Source organism: Apis laboriosa, unplaced genomic scaffold (genome assembly GCF_014066325.1).
Source record: "Apis laboriosa isolate Shangri-la unplaced genomic scaffold, ASM1406632v1 scaffold16_cov148, whole genome shotgun sequence".
Taxonomy (NCBI): domain Eukaryota; kingdom Metazoa; phylum Arthropoda; class Insecta; order Hymenoptera; family Apidae; genus Apis; species Apis laboriosa.
In genome coordinates this window covers 3,498,856-3,517,972 of record NW_025222129.1, presented here as the reverse complement: position 1 = coordinate 3,517,972, position 19,117 = coordinate 3,498,856, and the positions used below count along the sequence as shown (strand labels likewise).

General features: G+C 28.2%; 4 protein-coding genes across 7 annotated transcripts; 2 read left to right on the top strand and 2 right to left on the bottom strand.

Annotated features, from left to right (window-relative positions):
* The first annotated feature begins 85 nt into the window (after positions 1 to 85).
* LOC122710983 (activating signal cointegrator 1 complex subunit 2) lies at positions 86 to 3,935 on the top strand. Its single transcript, XM_043929289.1, has 14 exons — positions 86 to 221; positions 354 to 431; positions 603 to 763; positions 867 to 1,245; positions 1,338 to 1,537; positions 1,654 to 1,839; positions 1,944 to 2,099; positions 2,192 to 2,276; positions 2,377 to 2,544; positions 2,611 to 2,742; positions 2,823 to 2,995; positions 3,178 to 3,298; positions 3,402 to 3,606; positions 3,694 to 3,935. Exons 1-14 carry the CDS (start codon positions 180 to 182, stop codon positions 3,831 to 3,833), a joined length of 2,226 nt encoding a protein of 741 aa, XP_043785224.1. The 5' UTR covers positions 86 to 179; the 3' UTR covers positions 3,834 to 3,935.
* LOC122710986 (bridging integrator 3-like) lies at positions 3,927 to 5,177 on the bottom strand. The gene is made up of 4 exons (XM_043929291.1): positions 5,046 to 5,177; positions 4,858 to 4,965; positions 4,621 to 4,795; positions 3,927 to 4,558 (listed from the first exon to the last, which is right to left on the bottom strand). Exons 1-4 carry the CDS (start codon positions 5,051 to 5,053, stop codon positions 4,049 to 4,051), a joined length of 801 nt encoding a protein of 266 aa, XP_043785226.1. The 5' UTR covers positions 5,054 to 5,177; the 3' UTR covers positions 3,927 to 4,048.
* A 397-nt stretch (positions 5,178 to 5,574) lies between these two features.
* LOC122710970 (DNA-directed RNA polymerases I, II, and III subunit RPABC2) lies at positions 5,575 to 6,538 on the bottom strand. The gene is made up of 3 exons (XM_043929258.1): positions 6,378 to 6,538; positions 5,943 to 6,095; positions 5,575 to 5,877 (listed from the first exon to the last, which is right to left on the bottom strand). The coding sequence occupies exons 1-3, from the start codon at positions 6,404 to 6,406 to the stop codon at positions 5,667 to 5,669; spliced, it is 393 nt and encodes a 130-aa protein (XP_043785193.1). The 5' UTR covers positions 6,407 to 6,538; the 3' UTR covers positions 5,575 to 5,666.
* Positions 6,539 to 11,103: 4,565 nt separating this feature from the next.
* On the top strand, positions 11,104 to 18,895 carry LOC122710969 (facilitated trehalose transporter Tret1-2 homolog). 4 transcript variants are annotated; one of them, XM_043929255.1, is made up of 8 exons: positions 11,104 to 11,873; positions 11,959 to 12,316; positions 12,593 to 12,663; positions 13,014 to 13,154; positions 13,670 to 13,726; positions 16,712 to 16,847; positions 17,020 to 17,339; positions 17,515 to 18,895. In XM_043929255.1, the coding sequence occupies exons 4-8, from the start codon at positions 13,098 to 13,100 to the stop codon at positions 18,493 to 18,495; spliced, it is 1,551 nt and encodes a 516-aa protein (XP_043785190.1). In that variant the 5' UTR covers positions 11,104 to 11,873; positions 11,959 to 12,316; positions 12,593 to 12,663; positions 13,014 to 13,097; the 3' UTR covers positions 18,496 to 18,895. The 4 variants fall into 4 exon arrangements, with proteins under 4 accessions (XP_043785190.1, XP_043785188.1, XP_043785192.1 ...); XM_043929253.1 differs by having other exon boundaries at positions 11,118 to 11,873; positions 11,986 to 12,316; XM_043929257.1 differs by lacking the exons at positions 11,104 to 11,873; positions 11,959 to 12,316; positions 12,593 to 12,663 and adding an exon at positions 12,743 to 12,801.
* Positions 18,896 to 19,117: the final 222 nt, after the last annotated feature.

The window sequence follows — 19,117 nt, the reverse complement described above, 5'->3', positions numbered from 1 at the left end:
GATTTTCCAATATTAATTTTTTTGCGATATTCAACTGAAAGGTCTATTAAAGACAGGTTAGTTCACGAAAAGACAATCGTACTAACCGTACATTGTTACGATTGCAACTTGTTAAAAAAATAATTTATTGCAATTGCAACTGTTTAATAACAATAGTATTTATAATATTAATAGTATTTATGACAGGAAATATATCGTACGAAAATATGGATTCTTACGAGGTAATTTATTCATTATTATTTATAATGTTCAATTATAAAAGTATTGTTTATTAGGTTAGGTTAGAACAATGATTTACTATAAATATATTCTCATTTACTTAACAAAATATAACATTTTTATTTATTTAATAGAATCCTGAATTTTTGCCACTGGAAAATTTAAAATTAAAGGTTAAAACTAATGGTGTTGTAGAAACCATAGATGCTTTGGTATGTATGTAAATAATAATGTTTGTAAATATATATGTATTGCATATATTATATTTTTATTATAAATGATATTAAACCTATTTTTAATTAACAAATTTTATTATTTTTAATTTGTTTTAATTTATTTTTATTTAAATTTTGTTATATATTAAAATATTAAAAATTTTTTAGAGTAAAAAATGGAAAAATAACCACTATTTCTTGCATTATGAAGCTCCTAATATATATAATGATGATGGAATTGAAATTGAAGGAGCAAAAGAACGTTGGATAGAAATTGTTAATTATATGATTAATGATTTAAAATGGCTACTTAGTCTTCCATTCTATAGGTAAATATAATTAAAAAAAATATTGATTTATATTGAAAATTGAAATATATATATATATATATATTTATTAGTATTATATTTTTATTATATATTCTTTATATAGGTTTTGGTCAAATATTATATTCAATCGCTCAATATTAAATACATTAGTATCTTTTCTTCAAGAAGCACCACCATTTTATGCTTTAGAAAATTTCCCTCCAGATATGCTGCAACTTTTAGAAGTATTAAGTCGTTACGTACTTATAACTTTTACACGACTGATTACAAATAAGGAAAATTCAAAAGAATATATGAACCGTCCTTTTTTTGGAAATTTATTATATCAGAATTATATATTTACAATTCCAATTATTTTTGATCTTTGCCAATTTTATGGTCGAGAAAATCCAAAAATAATGGAAAAAATTTTAAATTGTTTATTTATATTAGAACCACGGTATAATAATGATCTTCAAAAAACTATTCCTTGCCTTATAGAGGTGATATGATAAATATAATTTATAAAATAATTGATCTTTAAATATAATCTTAAAATAGTACTTAAAATAATAAATTTAGATTATTGATTCAGGCACTTGAAGATGTTGAAAGAAAGTTTGGTTATTCTACTCATACTAATGCAGCAATATCTACAAATTCTATGAAACTTACATTATTTAATTTGGAAGATATGATATTATATATTTTAGATATATCTTCAACTATCGAAATATTTTTGAAAAATTATCCTTCTGGAGCAAATGTATTTCATAGAGAGGATTTTATGAAAAAGTAAGTAATTAAACATAAGGTATTCTTATTATTATTATTATTACTATTATTACTTCATCTTTTTTTTAATTATCTTTAATAATTTATTCTATTATTATTTTTTTAACTTTTATTAGACTTGTTTCAATATATGAAAATACAATTCCTGAAATGTATAAATTATTAGATGACTTGGCATATAATGATGAAAATATGCCAAAATACATGGAATTAAAACATCGTTTAGATGTAATAAGAATTGAAATTTTAAATATTTTTCATATTATTATACATGAACCAATATTAAATATCCAAGAAAATATGTAAGTAATATGTAAGTGCATAATTATATAAGTTAGAAAATCTCTCCCTCTCTACCCTCTCTCATATTATATTTAATGTAATATAATTATAATATTATATTTAGAAATATCATAAAGGAAGAAGAAATTAAGAAACATGTGGATGAATATCTTGATTTATTAAGTTCTGTAATTTCTGAAAAAGAATTTGTTACAGATTATGACCAATTTTATCCTATTAAATCAGACTTGAATGTATTATCGATTCTTTGTTCCGATCCGTATCCTTTTTTTTTTAGTGTAAATATGATTATAGAAATAATATATTACAAAATTTTTCTATAACAAATATTTTTCTTTAATAAATATTCAGTGATCAAATAAATTATAATTATATAATACAATCAGTCAATGCAATTACTGGTAAATCCAATGATTTATTAAATATATTTTCTAATGTAAGTATATAATATAGTAATTAATAGTAATAATATAATAATAATTTTATAAAATATATTTTGTTAATATTTTTACAAAATATTATTTTTTTTTTTATAGGAAGCTGTAGCTGGACCTAGTGGTATTTCAAGTCAGATGACCATATCTGAAAATATAAATTCTTCAAGTAAGAAACAAGAACCTATAATAAAAGATTTTGTTGAATTAGCTTCTCTTGTTAGTGAGGTCAAAGATATATTACATGATTTAGATGAATATTTCATTGAGGTAATTATATAAAATTATTATAAAAAAATTATTATGACAATATATCTAATAAGATTGATTTTATAGATAAGTTTGAAGTATTATAATTATAATACAGAAGAATTAATAAATGCTATTTTAGAAGAATCTTTACCCACAGAATTAAAAGAGTTAAAAGACTTAAGACATTCACAAATGTCTGCTTCACCAATTTACACAGTAAGAATATTTTATTATTAGATTATAAAAATAAAAAATTAGTATATTAAGTAATGTACATAATCTTATTATTTTTTTAGGAAACTTTAAATAATCCAAATTTAGATTGTAATTTTGAAACATTGAACATATTTGATAATTATAATAATGATAATAATGATATTAAATTTGATAATAATGATATTAAATTTGATAATAATGATATTAAAACTCAAGAAATTATAAATATATCTAAAGATTATATAATCAAAAAGTAAGAATTCAAGGATAATTATTATGAATTTTATATAATTCATAAAAAAATATTTATTTATAAATATAATACATTTGAAAAACATAATTACATTTGATAACATTTATAAAATTATATTACTTTAAAGAATTTAATATAATTAATAAATATAATTAATAATTAAAAAACGAAATTTCTTACAGTTACGATCTTGTCACAGATGTTTATGATGACGAGTATGATGATACATATGACAATCGTGATGTACGCGGAAATACTCAAGATGATACTACTGAAATAGAGAGGCCTTTTACTATACCAAGAGTTTGTATATAATTTTATACATATATATTCTAATAATATTAATATACCATATATATATTAATTAATTATATAAAAATTAATAACAAATAAAAAACAATTTTAGATTCTTCGGGACAGACAAAAAGTTGAAACTGTAAGCGAATCAGTATCAGATGATGATGATGATAGTGATGATGATGATGATGATGATGATGATGTAAGGAATAATCAAAATGGAAAAGACTTTGTACAAAATCCAGAAGAATTACGTGCTAAAGCGGAGCAACGGAGACAAATGCGAGATAGTAGAATTGCACCAAATGTGATTGGTATAATTTGTTTATAATCTAATAAAATTAAAATAATCATTTGTATTTATTAATATAATATTAAAATAATATCTTTTATTTATGTAGGTAATCCTAAAGGTCATGGACAAAAAAAAGACGTTTTATATAATAGGCAACAGAAAAATGTTAGAAAAGCAAAACATGCTAATCATAATCGTCGTTCTGGTGCTCAGTATAAACGAAATCAAGGAATGATTCCATCATAAATTTAATTATATTTTTACAATTTGAATTGTAAATACTGCCATATAATAAATATAGATATATTCGTACCTATATATATATATATATATATATGTATATGTATGTGTATATATATATATGTGTGTGTATTATATATATAATATATAGAATTCGATTCCTTTAACATTTAAATTCTTGTAATTTTTGTAAAATATTCATTTGAAAAATTCTTACAATTTTAATGGTCTTTAACAATTGTAAGACCTCTTATTCTATTTATTTGATTGGCCATAGCTTGTTGATATTCATTTTCAGGTATCATAGCGCTAGATGGTGATTCTGAAGCATTTGATACTGGCATTAAATGTGTGAATAAATGTGTTGTGCTTCCATAGTAATCTAATTGTATCATGATGAGGGCGTGTATGCTAGGTTTAATGTATTCTAATCTTTTGTCTAAAAACATGGGTAATTCTACAAGTAATTGGGCATGTACAGCTTTTAATTCCTTAGCAGCTGTTTCTTCAGCTCTACGTTCTCTTTCTAATTTCGCGATATGATTAGCAGTTCTATCTTTTTTCTCTTGTAATTTTTTGACACGATTATAAGAATATTTCCAAGTAGTTACCAATTCTTCGCGTTTGGTTATTGCTGCAGCTATTAAAATAAATTCATCTCGTAATTTTTTTAAAGGTTCTATAAAAGTTTTTTGACATAGAATTGCCATTTCTTGCACGGTTTTTCCAATCTAAAAAATTCAAAATTTTTATATTGCTTTTATAGTGAAATAAGAATAATTTATAAATTTACCTGTGTTGTTACAGAATGATAATTTTCCACAACTTTTCTAAATTCATCATTAAGATGTGCTAAACCACAAGTTGTTAAATTTAATGTTAATCTTTGATCCGCTCGATCTAGATTTATTACAGCTTCTATATATTTTTTCATTTCCTTTGTCAATTTCCTAATTGTATCTTCAATACTAAAAAACAAGATTTTGAATATAAACAATAATAATAAGTTATTAAAAATAAATATACATACCAAATGAGTTTTTGAACTGCAATATCTAATTCTCTATCTTCTGAATGAGATAATAAAGGTGGTGCAGGTGTAGGCCTTTGTGTCAAATGATTTTTCCTTAAAGGGTTCCTATATATATTGTAACATTATTTAGAAATACTGTTACCTATTAGGTTAACAAATAATTATGATTAATGATAGTTACTTACCACGTCATATTATTGTGTACAATTTAAAAAATTTTATAACATTATGCTTTACAAGTAAAAGTCGTTATATGAAAATAAATTAATATGATTATTAGTTAGGGAAATATCGCAATAATGTATATTGTATTTCAGAATTTTATTACTATTATCTGAAATCGAATAGATAAGATTCAAGATAAAATGATTTATGTGGTTTCATATTTTACTATAATTATTTTAGTAATCTTTTTAGTGAATATTTGAACATATTTCTAATAAAAATTTAATAAAAAAATATTTAATATTCCTAAATTTAAAAGTATTTAAAAATATTTAAAAATATTTTAAAAATATTTAAAAGTAAATATATTTTCTAACCTATATAACCTTTTTAATTTAAGTCTAATGCAAATATATATACAATTTGTAAGTTACATTTTTTTTTTTTTACATTTTTTTAAGTGCATGTTACAAAAATAATATATTCATAATATGTTCACAAATAGAATGTTTATATAACTACTAAAATACATAAGGATTAAAATACATAAGGAATAAATAATGATATAGATGTAAAGTTTTGGAATTTTATTAAAAATAATCTTAAATTTACAATTTTAAATATATGAATTAAAACAAAACTTAATGATCTATTATAATTAGTTCATCTATACCCCAATCTTCATAACTATTATCAGGTAAATAACGTCTAATTATAATTGGAATTTTTCTTTGTTTCAATTCTTTCATTGCAATTTGTAATGGATCAGTTTCTCCTTCTAATTCCACCATTACAGGAGCACACATAGCTATTTGTAATGCTCTAGTCCCTAATACTCTTGCTCTTTCATATCTACAGATGTAAGAAAAATATTTTTATTCTTTTTAAGATAAAAAATTTTTATATTATATATTTACTTTGTCATATATCTTGTTGTAATTCTTTTAGATCTTTGTACTCCTCCAGTAGCTTCCCCAGCTGCTAATAATTCTATATTTTCTCCATCTTCTTCTTGTGGTTCTAATTCAATGTTATCATCATCATCCACATCATCAAAATCATCTGCTACCCTTTAAATAATAAAATTTAATAATTTCGATATTACCATATATATTATCATATAAAAAATAAATTAATTTTATATTCTACTAAATATATCATTTTTTGTTATATATTTAATGTTATTAAAATAAGCTGATTCAATAACATTAATTTTTTAAATAAATATTTTATTTTATTTGAAAAATATTTATATTATTAAAATATAAAATAAATAGATAAATATATAACAAAAAAAGAATATTTGCTAATAAATATACATGTCATGTCTAATAAATATACATATTACTTACTCATCTCCATCAAAATCATCATCTGCCATATTTTACTTTTAATTATTTAAAAAAATATTTATATATACGTATTATACAAGCAAAATAGAAAATCTTATATACTTATTTAATATTTTTTTCAGCATGTCAGAATTAACAATCGATATGTACCAGTGTTAATACAAAACACAAGAAAATACTAGAAAGAACAGAGAAAGTAGTGACATCTTTAATGCTAACAAATATATTAAAAATATCACCATTTTTTGTGTTAATCTTACTAAAATGAAAAAAAGTTATTGATATTTAATCGGAATATAAAATAAATTGACAAAATATAAGAAATAAAAAAATATATAAATTTGAAAGTTTACTAATACGTTCAATTTTTATAATCTGAAGTATCATTAAATAAAGCTATTTGATTTTTTCATTCTATATCTAAAATCTCAAACGATTCGTATATCTTTAATATCTAACATTTAAATAAAATAAAATTATAAATTTATCATTTTACATTGTATTAATAATTAGTGTAATATTTTATATTTTTATATTATGTTAATATTTCAATCATTTTTTCTTTTATCAAAGAAATTATTTTGAAGAAATAAATTGCAAAAGTTTCTATAATTAATTAATATTTTTTGTGTAATTTAATTAATATTTATAAATTATTTTTTCTCCAAGAATATAGTATAAATTAATTTTTCTCCAAGAATGAACAAAAAGTTTTTGAGAGCATTTTTGTGATAAGCTAGATAATAGTAAAATGAGAATTGAAATAAAAATTTGGGAATTAATGCCATTTCTAAATTTAATATACATAATATAATATACATGATATAATATACATGATAGAATAATTAATTTTATTTTGCAAATGAAACATAACAAAGAAATAGTAGAAGAAAGTAAGAATTGATCATTAGCGCCATCTCATGAGTGAAAGATACATTTCTTCGTAAATAAAGTAACATAGGATAAAAATTGTTAGTGCTATTTTGAATGTCTAAAAAATCTTTCTAAAAGCACTAGCTTTCAATTCTTATCTTAGTTCGTCTTATCTAAAGAATATTTTTATCAATCAAGAGATGGCGTTTACTATCAAATTATTTCTTATAGTTTTTGTCTATGTTACTCTGGAGATGGCGCAAAGCATACTATAATTTTTCATTTATCTTTATTCTTCTTCTACTTGCTTTTCTTATTTATATTTATTTGCTTTTCTTATTTATATTTAATTTATAAATTCATGTGCTCAAGAAATGTTGGCAAGATTTAATTAATTTTATTAAATTATATCATAAGTATATATATTCTATATATTTACATATGTAATAGGAGAATATATTTTTTTGAATATATGTGTTATATAATAAATTAATTTTTTTTATGTCAATTTTATATACATCGGGAATCATATATTTTTATATATTTATATAATTATATATTTTATATATAAATTTAATTTTCCAGAATAAAACAAATATATCAAATTCCATAATTAATATGTATTAGTCCATAATTAATAGTATTAAGTAAAATGATGAAAAAAATGTTTTTTTTTAAATGCAGGAGATAGCGCTAGTAGTCAATTCTTATTCTATCTCCATCTTTCTTTCACATTTACTTTCTTCGTCTATATCTGTTTCATTTACAGCACTCTAGAGATGGCGCTAATTTCTAAATTTTTATTCTATCTGTATTTTTATCTTTCTGTCCGCTATTCTTGTCTATCACGAATCGATTCTCAAGAATCTTGTTGTTTATTCTATTGGAGAATAATTAATTTATACATAAATATTAATTAAATTATATTAAAAAATATTAATTAAAATTTTCACAATTTATTAGATTTTTATTATTTTCGAAATAGTGCTTTCATTTTTCATTTTTGATAGAAGGAGAAAAAATTAATGCATAATCCATTTTATTTTATTTAATAATTTTATTTTATTTAATATTAAATATAAATCAGATATTAAAAATGTGCATAAATCATTTGTTGAAGATATTTGTTATAAGAAATTTATTATGAAATGATAGGAAGATCATTTTATTTTATGAAAAAATAAATTTGTTAACATTCTTTTACAATTTTTATAAAGATTTTTTAAAACAAAAAATTTGCAATATATAATTTTCACTATGGTATTTTTTATTCATCAAATTTTCTTCGCATTCTAAAATATTGAATTATTTAAAATTAATATAAAATTAATAGGAAAGTTTTTAATATCTCAGTCAAATTTCAAAAGATAAATTTTAAAGAAAATTTTAGAGTAAAATTTATTAAAGATTATTGAACTATCAATCGAATTTTTAATTGCGAGTTACACTAAAAGAAACACATGGCGAATGATTTGCACGTTCAAAGTTTCAAAGTACTATTTGATTACGAACACTTATACTTAGATCGATAAAACACGATGCGTGCAAAAAATATCAAGGGCACAGGTGTACTGTTACCATTCCTCTTTGTTTTCCGTCTACAAAAAAAGAAATAGAAGAAAATGAAATTGAAATCTCTCGATCGTGTTCACGCATTAAATCGAAACAAGAATTCTCACACGTCAACAACAATATTTCTGTCCCTATTTTTCAAAGATTCAAGAATAATTTTTCAATCGATTAGTAATAAAAAAGAAATTCCTTTTCCCTTATTATTTCCTTTATTCTTCTTTCTCTCTGAAACTAGATAATTTTTCCCTCCCATCTATTCCTAATAAAATTAGCAACTTTTCCATCCAAGTTAAACAAAATTGTTTATTGTTAAAAATAATTTTCAATAATTTCATCGTATGGATGATGAAAGAAACACTCTTGTCCTCCCTCTCTCCTCCATATCTTATCGAAAATTCTTACACGTAATCGAGGAAGGAACGAATATCGCGATGTCATAGAATGAAAAAAACCTAGGACGAAATTTTCTCTCTGCGAACCACGTGCGAAACACGGGATAATATTCGCGGATGCGGCAAAGCGTTTTAGAAACCGAGCGTCTTATTTTTCGATTTCCTGTCAAAAGCGGAGCATGCTGACGCGGAGGAAGATCGACACTGGCGAACACTGACCTCCCTCTACTACTTGCCTTGTGTCCTTGGCCTTGAAACGAGAACGTGTTTCGGGAGATGAAATCCAACCGCACAGGTGGAACGATAATTGCTCGGCCGTCATAGCGAACGTAAGCCTCGGCTTTACTTTCGCTCCGTTACGGAATCGGAGAACTTACGGACGAGGAGGAGAGCGTTAGGTAACCATTTTTTTATCCCCATCTTTGCTCGAGGGAACGGGCGAAAAATCGATTGAAATCGATTTGATCGATCGATAAAGCGAAAACGTGCGAGCGTAGCTTCGTAGAATTGTAGAAGAAAGAAAGAAACGCGGTTTACAATTTTTCCTTGGAGAATTTGTTGCTCGGTGAAATACTCGGGGGAAGAGATGATTTCGGGGGAATTTTTGAAAATTTTTCTAAAACGAAAGCGCGAAATCGAGCGACACGATGCATCACGGTTTCAACTCGCGCAAAGAAAATTATCCAATTTATGGCTCTGAACGGGAAGACCGCTTGTTTACCGACGCAATTAATTTCAATTGAGTCGCGCTATTTTTCTCCGTTTCTATATGAAATCCGATACATTTCATACAATTTTTTTATCATCAATTAATCTTCAGGGTTTAATGAAACTAAATTTCCTCCACGAATCGGATAGGAAGTTTTCGTGTCGTGTCGTGTCGTGGATAATTAATCCTATCGCACAGATGCAACTTGACCGAGAAAAGAAATATGCACAAAATGCGTTCAACGCGAAGAATAGATAGATTTTAATCCGCTTTTAATCGTACCGAGTAACCACGTCTCCGATCCACGAAAAGCCACTAAGACAATAATCGGTTTGACCTATGGCATCCATTCCCAAGGCTGTCCGATTAAATGCAATAATTATTGTTGACGTCCCATCATCCGTTTCCGCTTCGATGACTTTGAAAAATCTTTTCCCCCGTATACCTTTGTCTTTCTCAACTTAGACTCACAAAACTTATATACGTGCGACATATGTATACATTACGTATGTACGATGGAAAATTCTGATATTAAAATCAGTGGTTAACTTTGTTTCATCGAAGTTTATTTATTCAAAAAAACGTCTATTCAAATTCTACTTGATCTATTTATTCACGTAAACCTATTGAAAAAAAAAAAAAAAAAAATATAAAAGTCATCATAAGCTAAGAAAGAAAAAAAGAAGAATTTCGAAACTCGTTGTTAATAATAACAATTTTTAACATTTTTCGCGAATTAACCAGGATGATGATTAACGTGATCCTATTAATAAAATATAATAAAAATTATATATATATATATAATAAAAAAAAAAAAAACCAATGTGACTACATTTAAAACATAAGACAAATAATTGAAAGAATTTTTGTACCCAACATAACTCGACGACATAAATTACAAACATTCATCTCTGAATTTCCATTTCTCGTCGAATGAACGAGTAAGAAAAGAAAAATTAAAAATTAAAACGAAAATAGAAAAATTAAACAACGAATTATAAAAATGAAGCGAAAACTCGGGGGAGGGGAAAGCGACGAAACGGAGAGAGATCTTCTTCCTCGAGATCGTCATCGTCGAAAATACATAAGAAGAGAATAAAAGGTCCTCGAGAGAGTGTCGGAAGAATTGAGTCGACGAGAGGAATCGGCGAGAAAGGAGAGAAAGAAGAAGGGAGCGGCGGCGAGTGGCGGGCACCCACAGCTGCTCCGACTCCTGTTACCGCGTCATCGAGTGACGCCCGCCCGATTGCACGCGATACGCTCTGCCCGCCCGATGAAATCACCTTGCGCAATCGCTTCTTTTTTATCCGTGGGAATTCGCAGGTCCCTTATATATATATATACACGCGGTTTCTGGACGTTCGCGTGCCGACACGACGAGGCGATACACGAGCGGGCCGCTCAGCCACGGACGTGAATGGTGGGTCCATTCGTGCCGATCTGGAACGAAGGAAGACCGCGTCTCGGCCGGTGTACACACAGTCACCAGATAAAACCGGACTTGCACTCGGTGAATAACGAGTCTCCGCGTGGCTGTCCTCTCGGCTGCAACAACGGCCACACTGTTGTACCACACCGTTTCACCATTTCACGCCTTTCCTTCGGCTTTCCTTCCTTCGCCCGACGAGAGGAGAGAGAGAGAGAGAGAGAGGGAGAGAGAGAGGGAGAGAGAGAGAGAGAGAGAGAGAGAGAGAGAGAGAGAGAGAGAGAGAAAGGAGAAGAATTGGATAGACGAAAGCGAGGCGAAGATCGCACGGAGGTTGAGGCAATATCCCGGTCGAGAGGAGGGAAGAAGGAAGGAAAAGATTGGGTCGCGGAGCTTGTAGTTCATAGAAGTAGGAGGGCGTTGGAAAAATCACAAGGAGACATGGCCGAGGTGAAAGAGATAGATTGATGACTTGAATCGAGAAGAAAAGGAGTTGGAAGTTGCGAAGTTCGATAGAGAGGAAAGTGAGTTGGGGAGAGACGATTTTGTAATTGTATTATTCTAGTCGATCTGGAATGATCGGTTGGAGGAACAAAGAGGATAAAAAAGGAATTTCGTGTGATTATTTTTATATAGAAGTCGATCGAAGTTGGAATGGAGGATCATTATTGATCGCGTTAAACTTGCTTAATTCTCGTTCATTCGTCTGAGTTTTGAGAGATGAATCTGTGCGAAGTGGAATTGGGAAATAAAAATTTCTTCAATTGGAGCCAGGAGAACAGCGTGCTGTGGAAAAAGGTCTTGTTGGTTTATCTAAGTGATTTCTGGTTGATGACATTCTTCTTGGGAATGTGGGAAATATACACGTTGGGGGATTATATGTTCGAAGAATTTGACGATGATTACGAACCATTAGATGCTTTGTAACTCGTGAAGAAAAGTTACTCCTTCCAAGAATTTTCTCGAGGTAAATAAACTTCAATCTTTTAATTTTTTGTCGAAAGAAAAATTTTTATTCTTGTCGTCCTCGAATTGTTTGCTGAAAAAAGAAAAAAAAAATCGCGAAAATATATACTCCATTTAATAAGCTTTAAACGCTCATATATCACGATTATTAATTAATTAATTATGTATCATATCTTCACGCGAATTTATATCTAATCGTTCGCGTTTAATCTCTTGACATCTCTAGATCATAAGATGCGATAAGCATGGATTATTATACTAATTAAATATTTTATAGAGCATGGATTTCAAGAACGTGTTCGAAGATCTTGAACCGCTTGGAACCGTATAGAAAATTGGCTACACATGGTAAGAATATATATGTATATGGTAAGAATATATATGTCGCGTGTGTGAACTGTTTAAAAGAACGTTATGATTGAGAAATGGTATAGTTGGTTGTGAATAATCGAGTAGAGCTGTTTGTGAGATCATCGTACGAGGATCGTATGTACACACAGCCATAAAAATTATCGTCGAGTCGAGTTGTTGCCATTTTTCTTTCGAGTAATCATTTGATCTTAATCTGAACGAGTTCATTTACTTTCATTCGTTGATCTTGCATCATGTTAATTGTACGATCATCGAGTGATTGACAAGTTTTCGAAACGGAAAGAATAATATTCAAAGTAATTTTAAACGAAAATTTCTGTTTGCAGAAGAATGGTGAATCGAAGGATCGAATAGGAAGAAAATCGTAAAAATCGATCGTGAAAAAAAAGAAGAGAAAATATCAAAAGAAGATGAAAATGAGCGTCGCAAACGGAATAAATAGACACGTGGAGGAATATTTGGATAAGGTGATTTATTATCTGAAAAATATCTTTGTACAATTTTGCTTTTCCGTTTTTCTTAATCGGATTTAGATAAATTTTCACATATCGATGTTAATAATTTCGCACCGTTCGATTCGAAGGTGCCAATTTTTTAAACAATCGAAAGTATATTTAAAGTTTTTGAGAGGAAATATATCGAGTAACGAGTACTTATAAATTTATATTGAAAAGATATTGATTTACTGATCGTTCGAGTAAAATAATTAATTAATTAAATTAATTAATGAATTTAATCTTCTACTTATAGCTATTTTGATATGAAATGCTTATCAAGAAACGAGACTTATTCCATTACGTAATTCATGTACATGTTATCACTTTCAAACGCTAAAAAGAAAGAAAAAAAAAAAAAATGAAAAAAGCAAATAAGAAACCAAGACTTGTGGCTTAGAATGTATTACTTACATAAATCTTTGATATCGAATAGAAATAACACGCAAAAGAATGCAATATATTCTGAATAATAAATTTCCTTTTAGGTCGAGGTGAATGCGGAGGAGGAAAAGAGAAGAGAGAAGAAAGGCGTCACGTATCAGGTAGAAGTTTTTTTCTTTTCTTCTTTTTCTTTGGATAAAGTTTCTAAACAAACAATTTAAAGAAGCGAATCAATGTTATTTTTTCATCGACTATATGAATTCTAAATAAGCGATGATGTCTGAATCAGAATTGTAAATATTATTTTGCACAAAGAAATCTTACGTAATAAATGGCTTCGTGTTAACACGGTAATGACTTTGAACAATTATAATGTAAACTAAAATATGGAAGAAAAATAAAAAAGATGAAGAAAAATTTGCTATTGTCGAATACAATTAAAACGAAACATAAATTTCTAAAGATCTTAATATTTAAAAATGTTTCGTATCGAAAAAAAGTATCGAAAAACGAAATTATTTATCTGTAAACTAGATCGAAACTTTATTTTTGCTAAACATAAAAGCGAGCATAAAAATAAAATAATTACGACGATTATGATAATAAGAGAATTATTCTAAATAATTTTTTTTTTTTTTTTGCTATACTTTATTTTTGTTAAAGATAAAAGCGAGCATAAATAGAAAATAATTATGACGATTATGATAACAAGAAAATTATTCTAAATAATTTTTTTTTTTTTTCGACAAACGTTTATATCAATTTCACTTCAGAAAAAAATCATGCGTTACTGTTATTATTACGACGTAACTTGTTTTGCCAATCATAGTATGTTTCATTGCAATTAATTTAATCAAATGTTTAAACGATATACAATAAACAAGATTCAGAATTCATTTTCCAATTGAATACACACACGAGTAACGATTTTGGAATTAAATTGAAATAATGAAAACTGTAAAATATTATTTTTAAACAAACGAGATAAAACGTCATTTGTTTAATGATATCGAGCTATATATTTCTTATCTGTATACAGAGTCGAATTAAAAAGTCTTGGAAAATTTACGAGTATTTGTTCTTACTTAATAGTAATCATTTGCGAATTAAAGCGGTGAATAAGTAATGTAATTGGTCCATCGTCGTCCCCCTAAAAAATTAATAAGATCGTATCGAGTTCAATTATTTACAATTGATATATTTATACCGCAATAATATTCATCGAGTTTACTATTATACTATTTATTATATCATTCATTGTAATTGAAAGATTCAATGTATTATTGATTTAATAAAAATTTATTAATAAGTTATAAATATTTTCTCAATTGGTGTTTTGACATGTGACTGATTTACATTTTGGGATGTTATAGCATAAATGCTCGAGACTTTTTCTAGATCTTTGCTCTTCGAAGTAATCGAAACAGAAATGTTGTGGCTGAAGAAATTAAAAAAAAAAAAAAAAAAAAAAAAAAAAAAAAAAAAAAAAAAAAAAAAATACAAATCGCTGTTCTTTAACATTGTCAGATGCGAAAACATGTTTTTCAGGAATTCCTTTGTAGAATTACGAATATTCGCGAAGAGAAGGGAAATATTGAAAGAAATAGAAAATCAAGAAATCTATCCTATGCAAAAAATTCCAAACACCGACTTGTTATTTGCGCAACGAATTAAAGATATATACGACGAATAAGATATTTGATATCTATCGCAAATATCAAGTTGGTAAAATTTTTTGCTTTCTATTTGTTAAAAATAGATTCGCTTTCCTCAATCGAAATTGTGTGTATTAAATTATTCGTTTCGTAAAACAGATAAGTAAAATATAATTATTATATTTAATTATCATATTGCAATAATATTTTTTCTTTTTAATTTTTGAAAAATTGCTTAATAAATATTTGATATTGATATTAAAAACGAAATAAAACTAAATATTATAAATATAATTTCAACTACGAATAATATAAATAATCATAATTATTTAAATGTATGCAATTGCAAGAATGTAAAGTTAGTTACAATTACATAAATATGCTAAACGCAGACTAGTTCAGATATAAAATAACTTAGCATACAAAGATATATATATATATATAGTATATATTAGAGAGAGAGTTTTGCGTAACTCGAAATATTATCGTTTAACGCTGCTTTACGTAAACTTGTTGGTGACATTTCAAGGCTTGATTTAATTATTCCTCCGGATGTCTTGCTCGTCTTCTCTTTGAACCTTCATCCCAAACCGGTTTCGATATTGGTCATATAAGAGCAGTCTCGTCGATAGTAGGGTTGTTTGGGAAAAAAAATATACCCTCGATTGACTGGCATTTATTCAACTTTGCTTCTCGACACACTCGTTATGCGCTCTTTTATATTTTATCCGTTCTACAATCGCATTCAAAATCGCGGGAGAATATAATGTTAGAACGATAGATCTATTTTTTCGATCTTTCATAAGTTTTTTTTTTTTTTTTTTACGTAAGATAATTTTTGAAATTCTAACGAATCGATTTTATCGATCGATCGATCGATCAAGAATTATCGATTCTAGAATTCAAGAAAATGTTAATTTGATTTTGAAGTAAAAATGAAAGTGTTTATTTTGTCGATAGAAAATTTTATCAAAAAAAAAAAAAAAAAAATAAAAAAAATAGAAAAAATAAAAAACTTAAATCAACTTCACTTTTTTTATCGCCAGAATTATCTATCAGAATTCGCTATTCATTAATTCTTCTAATCAGCATTACTCGAAGAAACAGCCCGTCAGACGATTAACATGATAATCATTTGAATTGATAATCATGATATTTAATGATGTCATCGTTCATCGATTATCGCTAGATTAACAATTAAAAGTATATAAATAAATTCTTTTATAACATGATATATAAAATAATTATGCAATTAATCGAGTATTAAAATTTATAATATCGGCGATTACGAATGGAATGGGAAACGGATTTTTCCATCACGAATCAAATGCAAAAGATTTATGTAACAAGAACGTTATAATAGGATAACTTTGTTGAAATCAGAAGATTAACTCCTTGCATCAAACGTTTATTCTTTTTTTTTTTTTTTGAATTACTTTAACTTGTAATTAAAATCTTTGCAATATATATTCCAAAAATATTCCTTTGCAGATAATGATGGTTCTCTGCGCGAATTCTTCGATTCTGGGTCCATCCATGGCTTTTGGTTACAGCGCAGTGGCATTGGAACCGATGATGGCACCTAGTAGCGACGTGAAAATCGACAAAGTTCAAGCAAATTGGATTGGTTGGTATCATTTTTATTTTTTCTTGATCTCGATTGATATTAACCCTTAACAAGATGATATTTAACAAGATGAGAATTAAAAGAAAAAGAATTTATATACCGTAAATTTTCTTAGAATAAATTTAATTCAACGCGTTTGAAATTAAAAAATATAATCGTTGGAAATCCACAGCCACAGCTACAGCACTGGGCATCCCACTCGGTTGCATTGTCTCTAGTTACACTATGAGGCGGGGAAGAAAGTTGAGCCTGTTGATAACGTCGATCGTGTCCATCGTTGGATGGCTATTCATTTATCTCGCTGGAACGTACGAGCAGATTCTTGTGGGCAGAATTATTTCCGGAATCGCGACCGGAATGGCCTCGGTCCCAGCCACCGTTTATAGCGCGGAGATTGCTTCTCCAAAATGGCGATCGACCATGGTCACGTGGACCAGCGTAACCATCGCTATTGGCGTTTTGATCGTTTACATTTTTGGCTACGCGTTGAAGGTAAATATATACACGTATCTCTTTCGAACAAATCTCTTTCATTTCACTAATTTCGTAAAAGATAATTTTGTAAAATATATGTACATTATATCGAAGAATTACAACGATCAATTTGATAAATTGAAAAGTCAGGAAGCGGAAAGTTATTCGATTCACGGATCTTTCTTTTCCAAAGGACAACTGGCGTACGGTGGCACTGCTGTGCGCCCTGTTTCCCCTGGTCTCGGCCGCACTGACCTTGGCCATCGTCCCAGAAACCCCGATCTGGTTGCGAGACAGAGGTCGTCTAGACGAGGCGTTACAGGTGTTGAAGAAATTCCGCGGTGTCCCCAACGATGCGCCGCCCCCGCAACAATTACACCAAGAGTTGAGGCCTCGTCCCCAGCGAGCGAATCAAAACTTCGCGAAACATTTGCTGAAGAGGAACGCCGTTCTACCATTCGCTATTATGCTCGGCTACTTCTTCTTCCAACAATTCTCTGGAATTTTCGTCGTTGTCTATTACGCCGTGAATATAGTAGAGAGCGCTGGTATCGCCATAGATCCGAATTTGGGAGCGGTGTTGATAGGATTGACCAGGTTGTTCGGTAGCGTGTTGGTGGCGTGCGCGTCGAGAAAATTCGGTAGAAGGAAACCGTCCATCGTTTCCGGATGCTCGATGACCATTTTCATGGGGATTTTGTCCGTCTATTTATGGATCAAGGATAGGGGATATCGCGTGAACGACAACGGGTTGATTCCAGCGATATGCGTACTTATGTATATTTTTGGCAGTACGCTTGGCTTCTTGGTTATCCCATTCGCCATGGTGGGCGAGGTGTATCCTACGAAGGTGAAGGAAGTGTTGACGGGACTGTCTTCGTGTATCAATTATATTTTTAGCTCGATCACGGTGAAAATTTATCCGGACATGGAGGTTAATATGGGTAGACAAGGTGTGTTTATATTTTTCACCGTGATGTCGTTGTTGGGAACGTTGTTCGTTATTTTTTTCCTGCCTGAGACGAAGGGGAAGACGTTAAGAGAAATCGAGGACATGTTTTCGAAGAAGAAGAAGAAAAAGAAAAAGAGGAAGGGGGAGGAGGAAATTGTTAATTGGGGAGAAGAGAAAGAAAAAATGATAGATCTCAAAAATTCTGTATCCGAAGAGACGTAGAGTTTCGTCGTTCTTTTCGAGATAGAAGATATCAATGCAAAGGAAATAATTCTAATTTTTTTTAAGCTTTTAACAATCTTTTTTTTTTAGAATTTAGTAAAGAATTCGATTGCGAAATTTTTTCCAATCGTTCCTTAATTAAATCATTCCATGAAAATTTAACTATAATATTACGTTAAATACGTTACAATGTATCTACCACTATGTGTTCATTTTTCATTTCAATTTAAGAAATTCTTTCGATGATGATGATAATGTTACATCGAATATTTTTATACCGTCGATAATTCACGATTATAATGTGTAACATCACTTCTATATTCAAATATAAATAATCTAGGAGGAACATTAATCTCATTAATCTCATTTGAGAATAATTACAATTTATTACGCATTTTAATCCTTTTGTTTTATATTATATAGTTTGAACCTATTCCAAAGTGTTGCAATCGCAACGTTGTTATCATATTGTTACTTGGTACAGTTTCTAAATGGAACTGTATAAATAAATTGTACGTGATAACGACGCAAATGAACGATAAGAAATGTCAAGGCTGTTTGTTACGGTCATTATTTTTCGATTGATGCACGACATATATATATATTATATATATTATATATA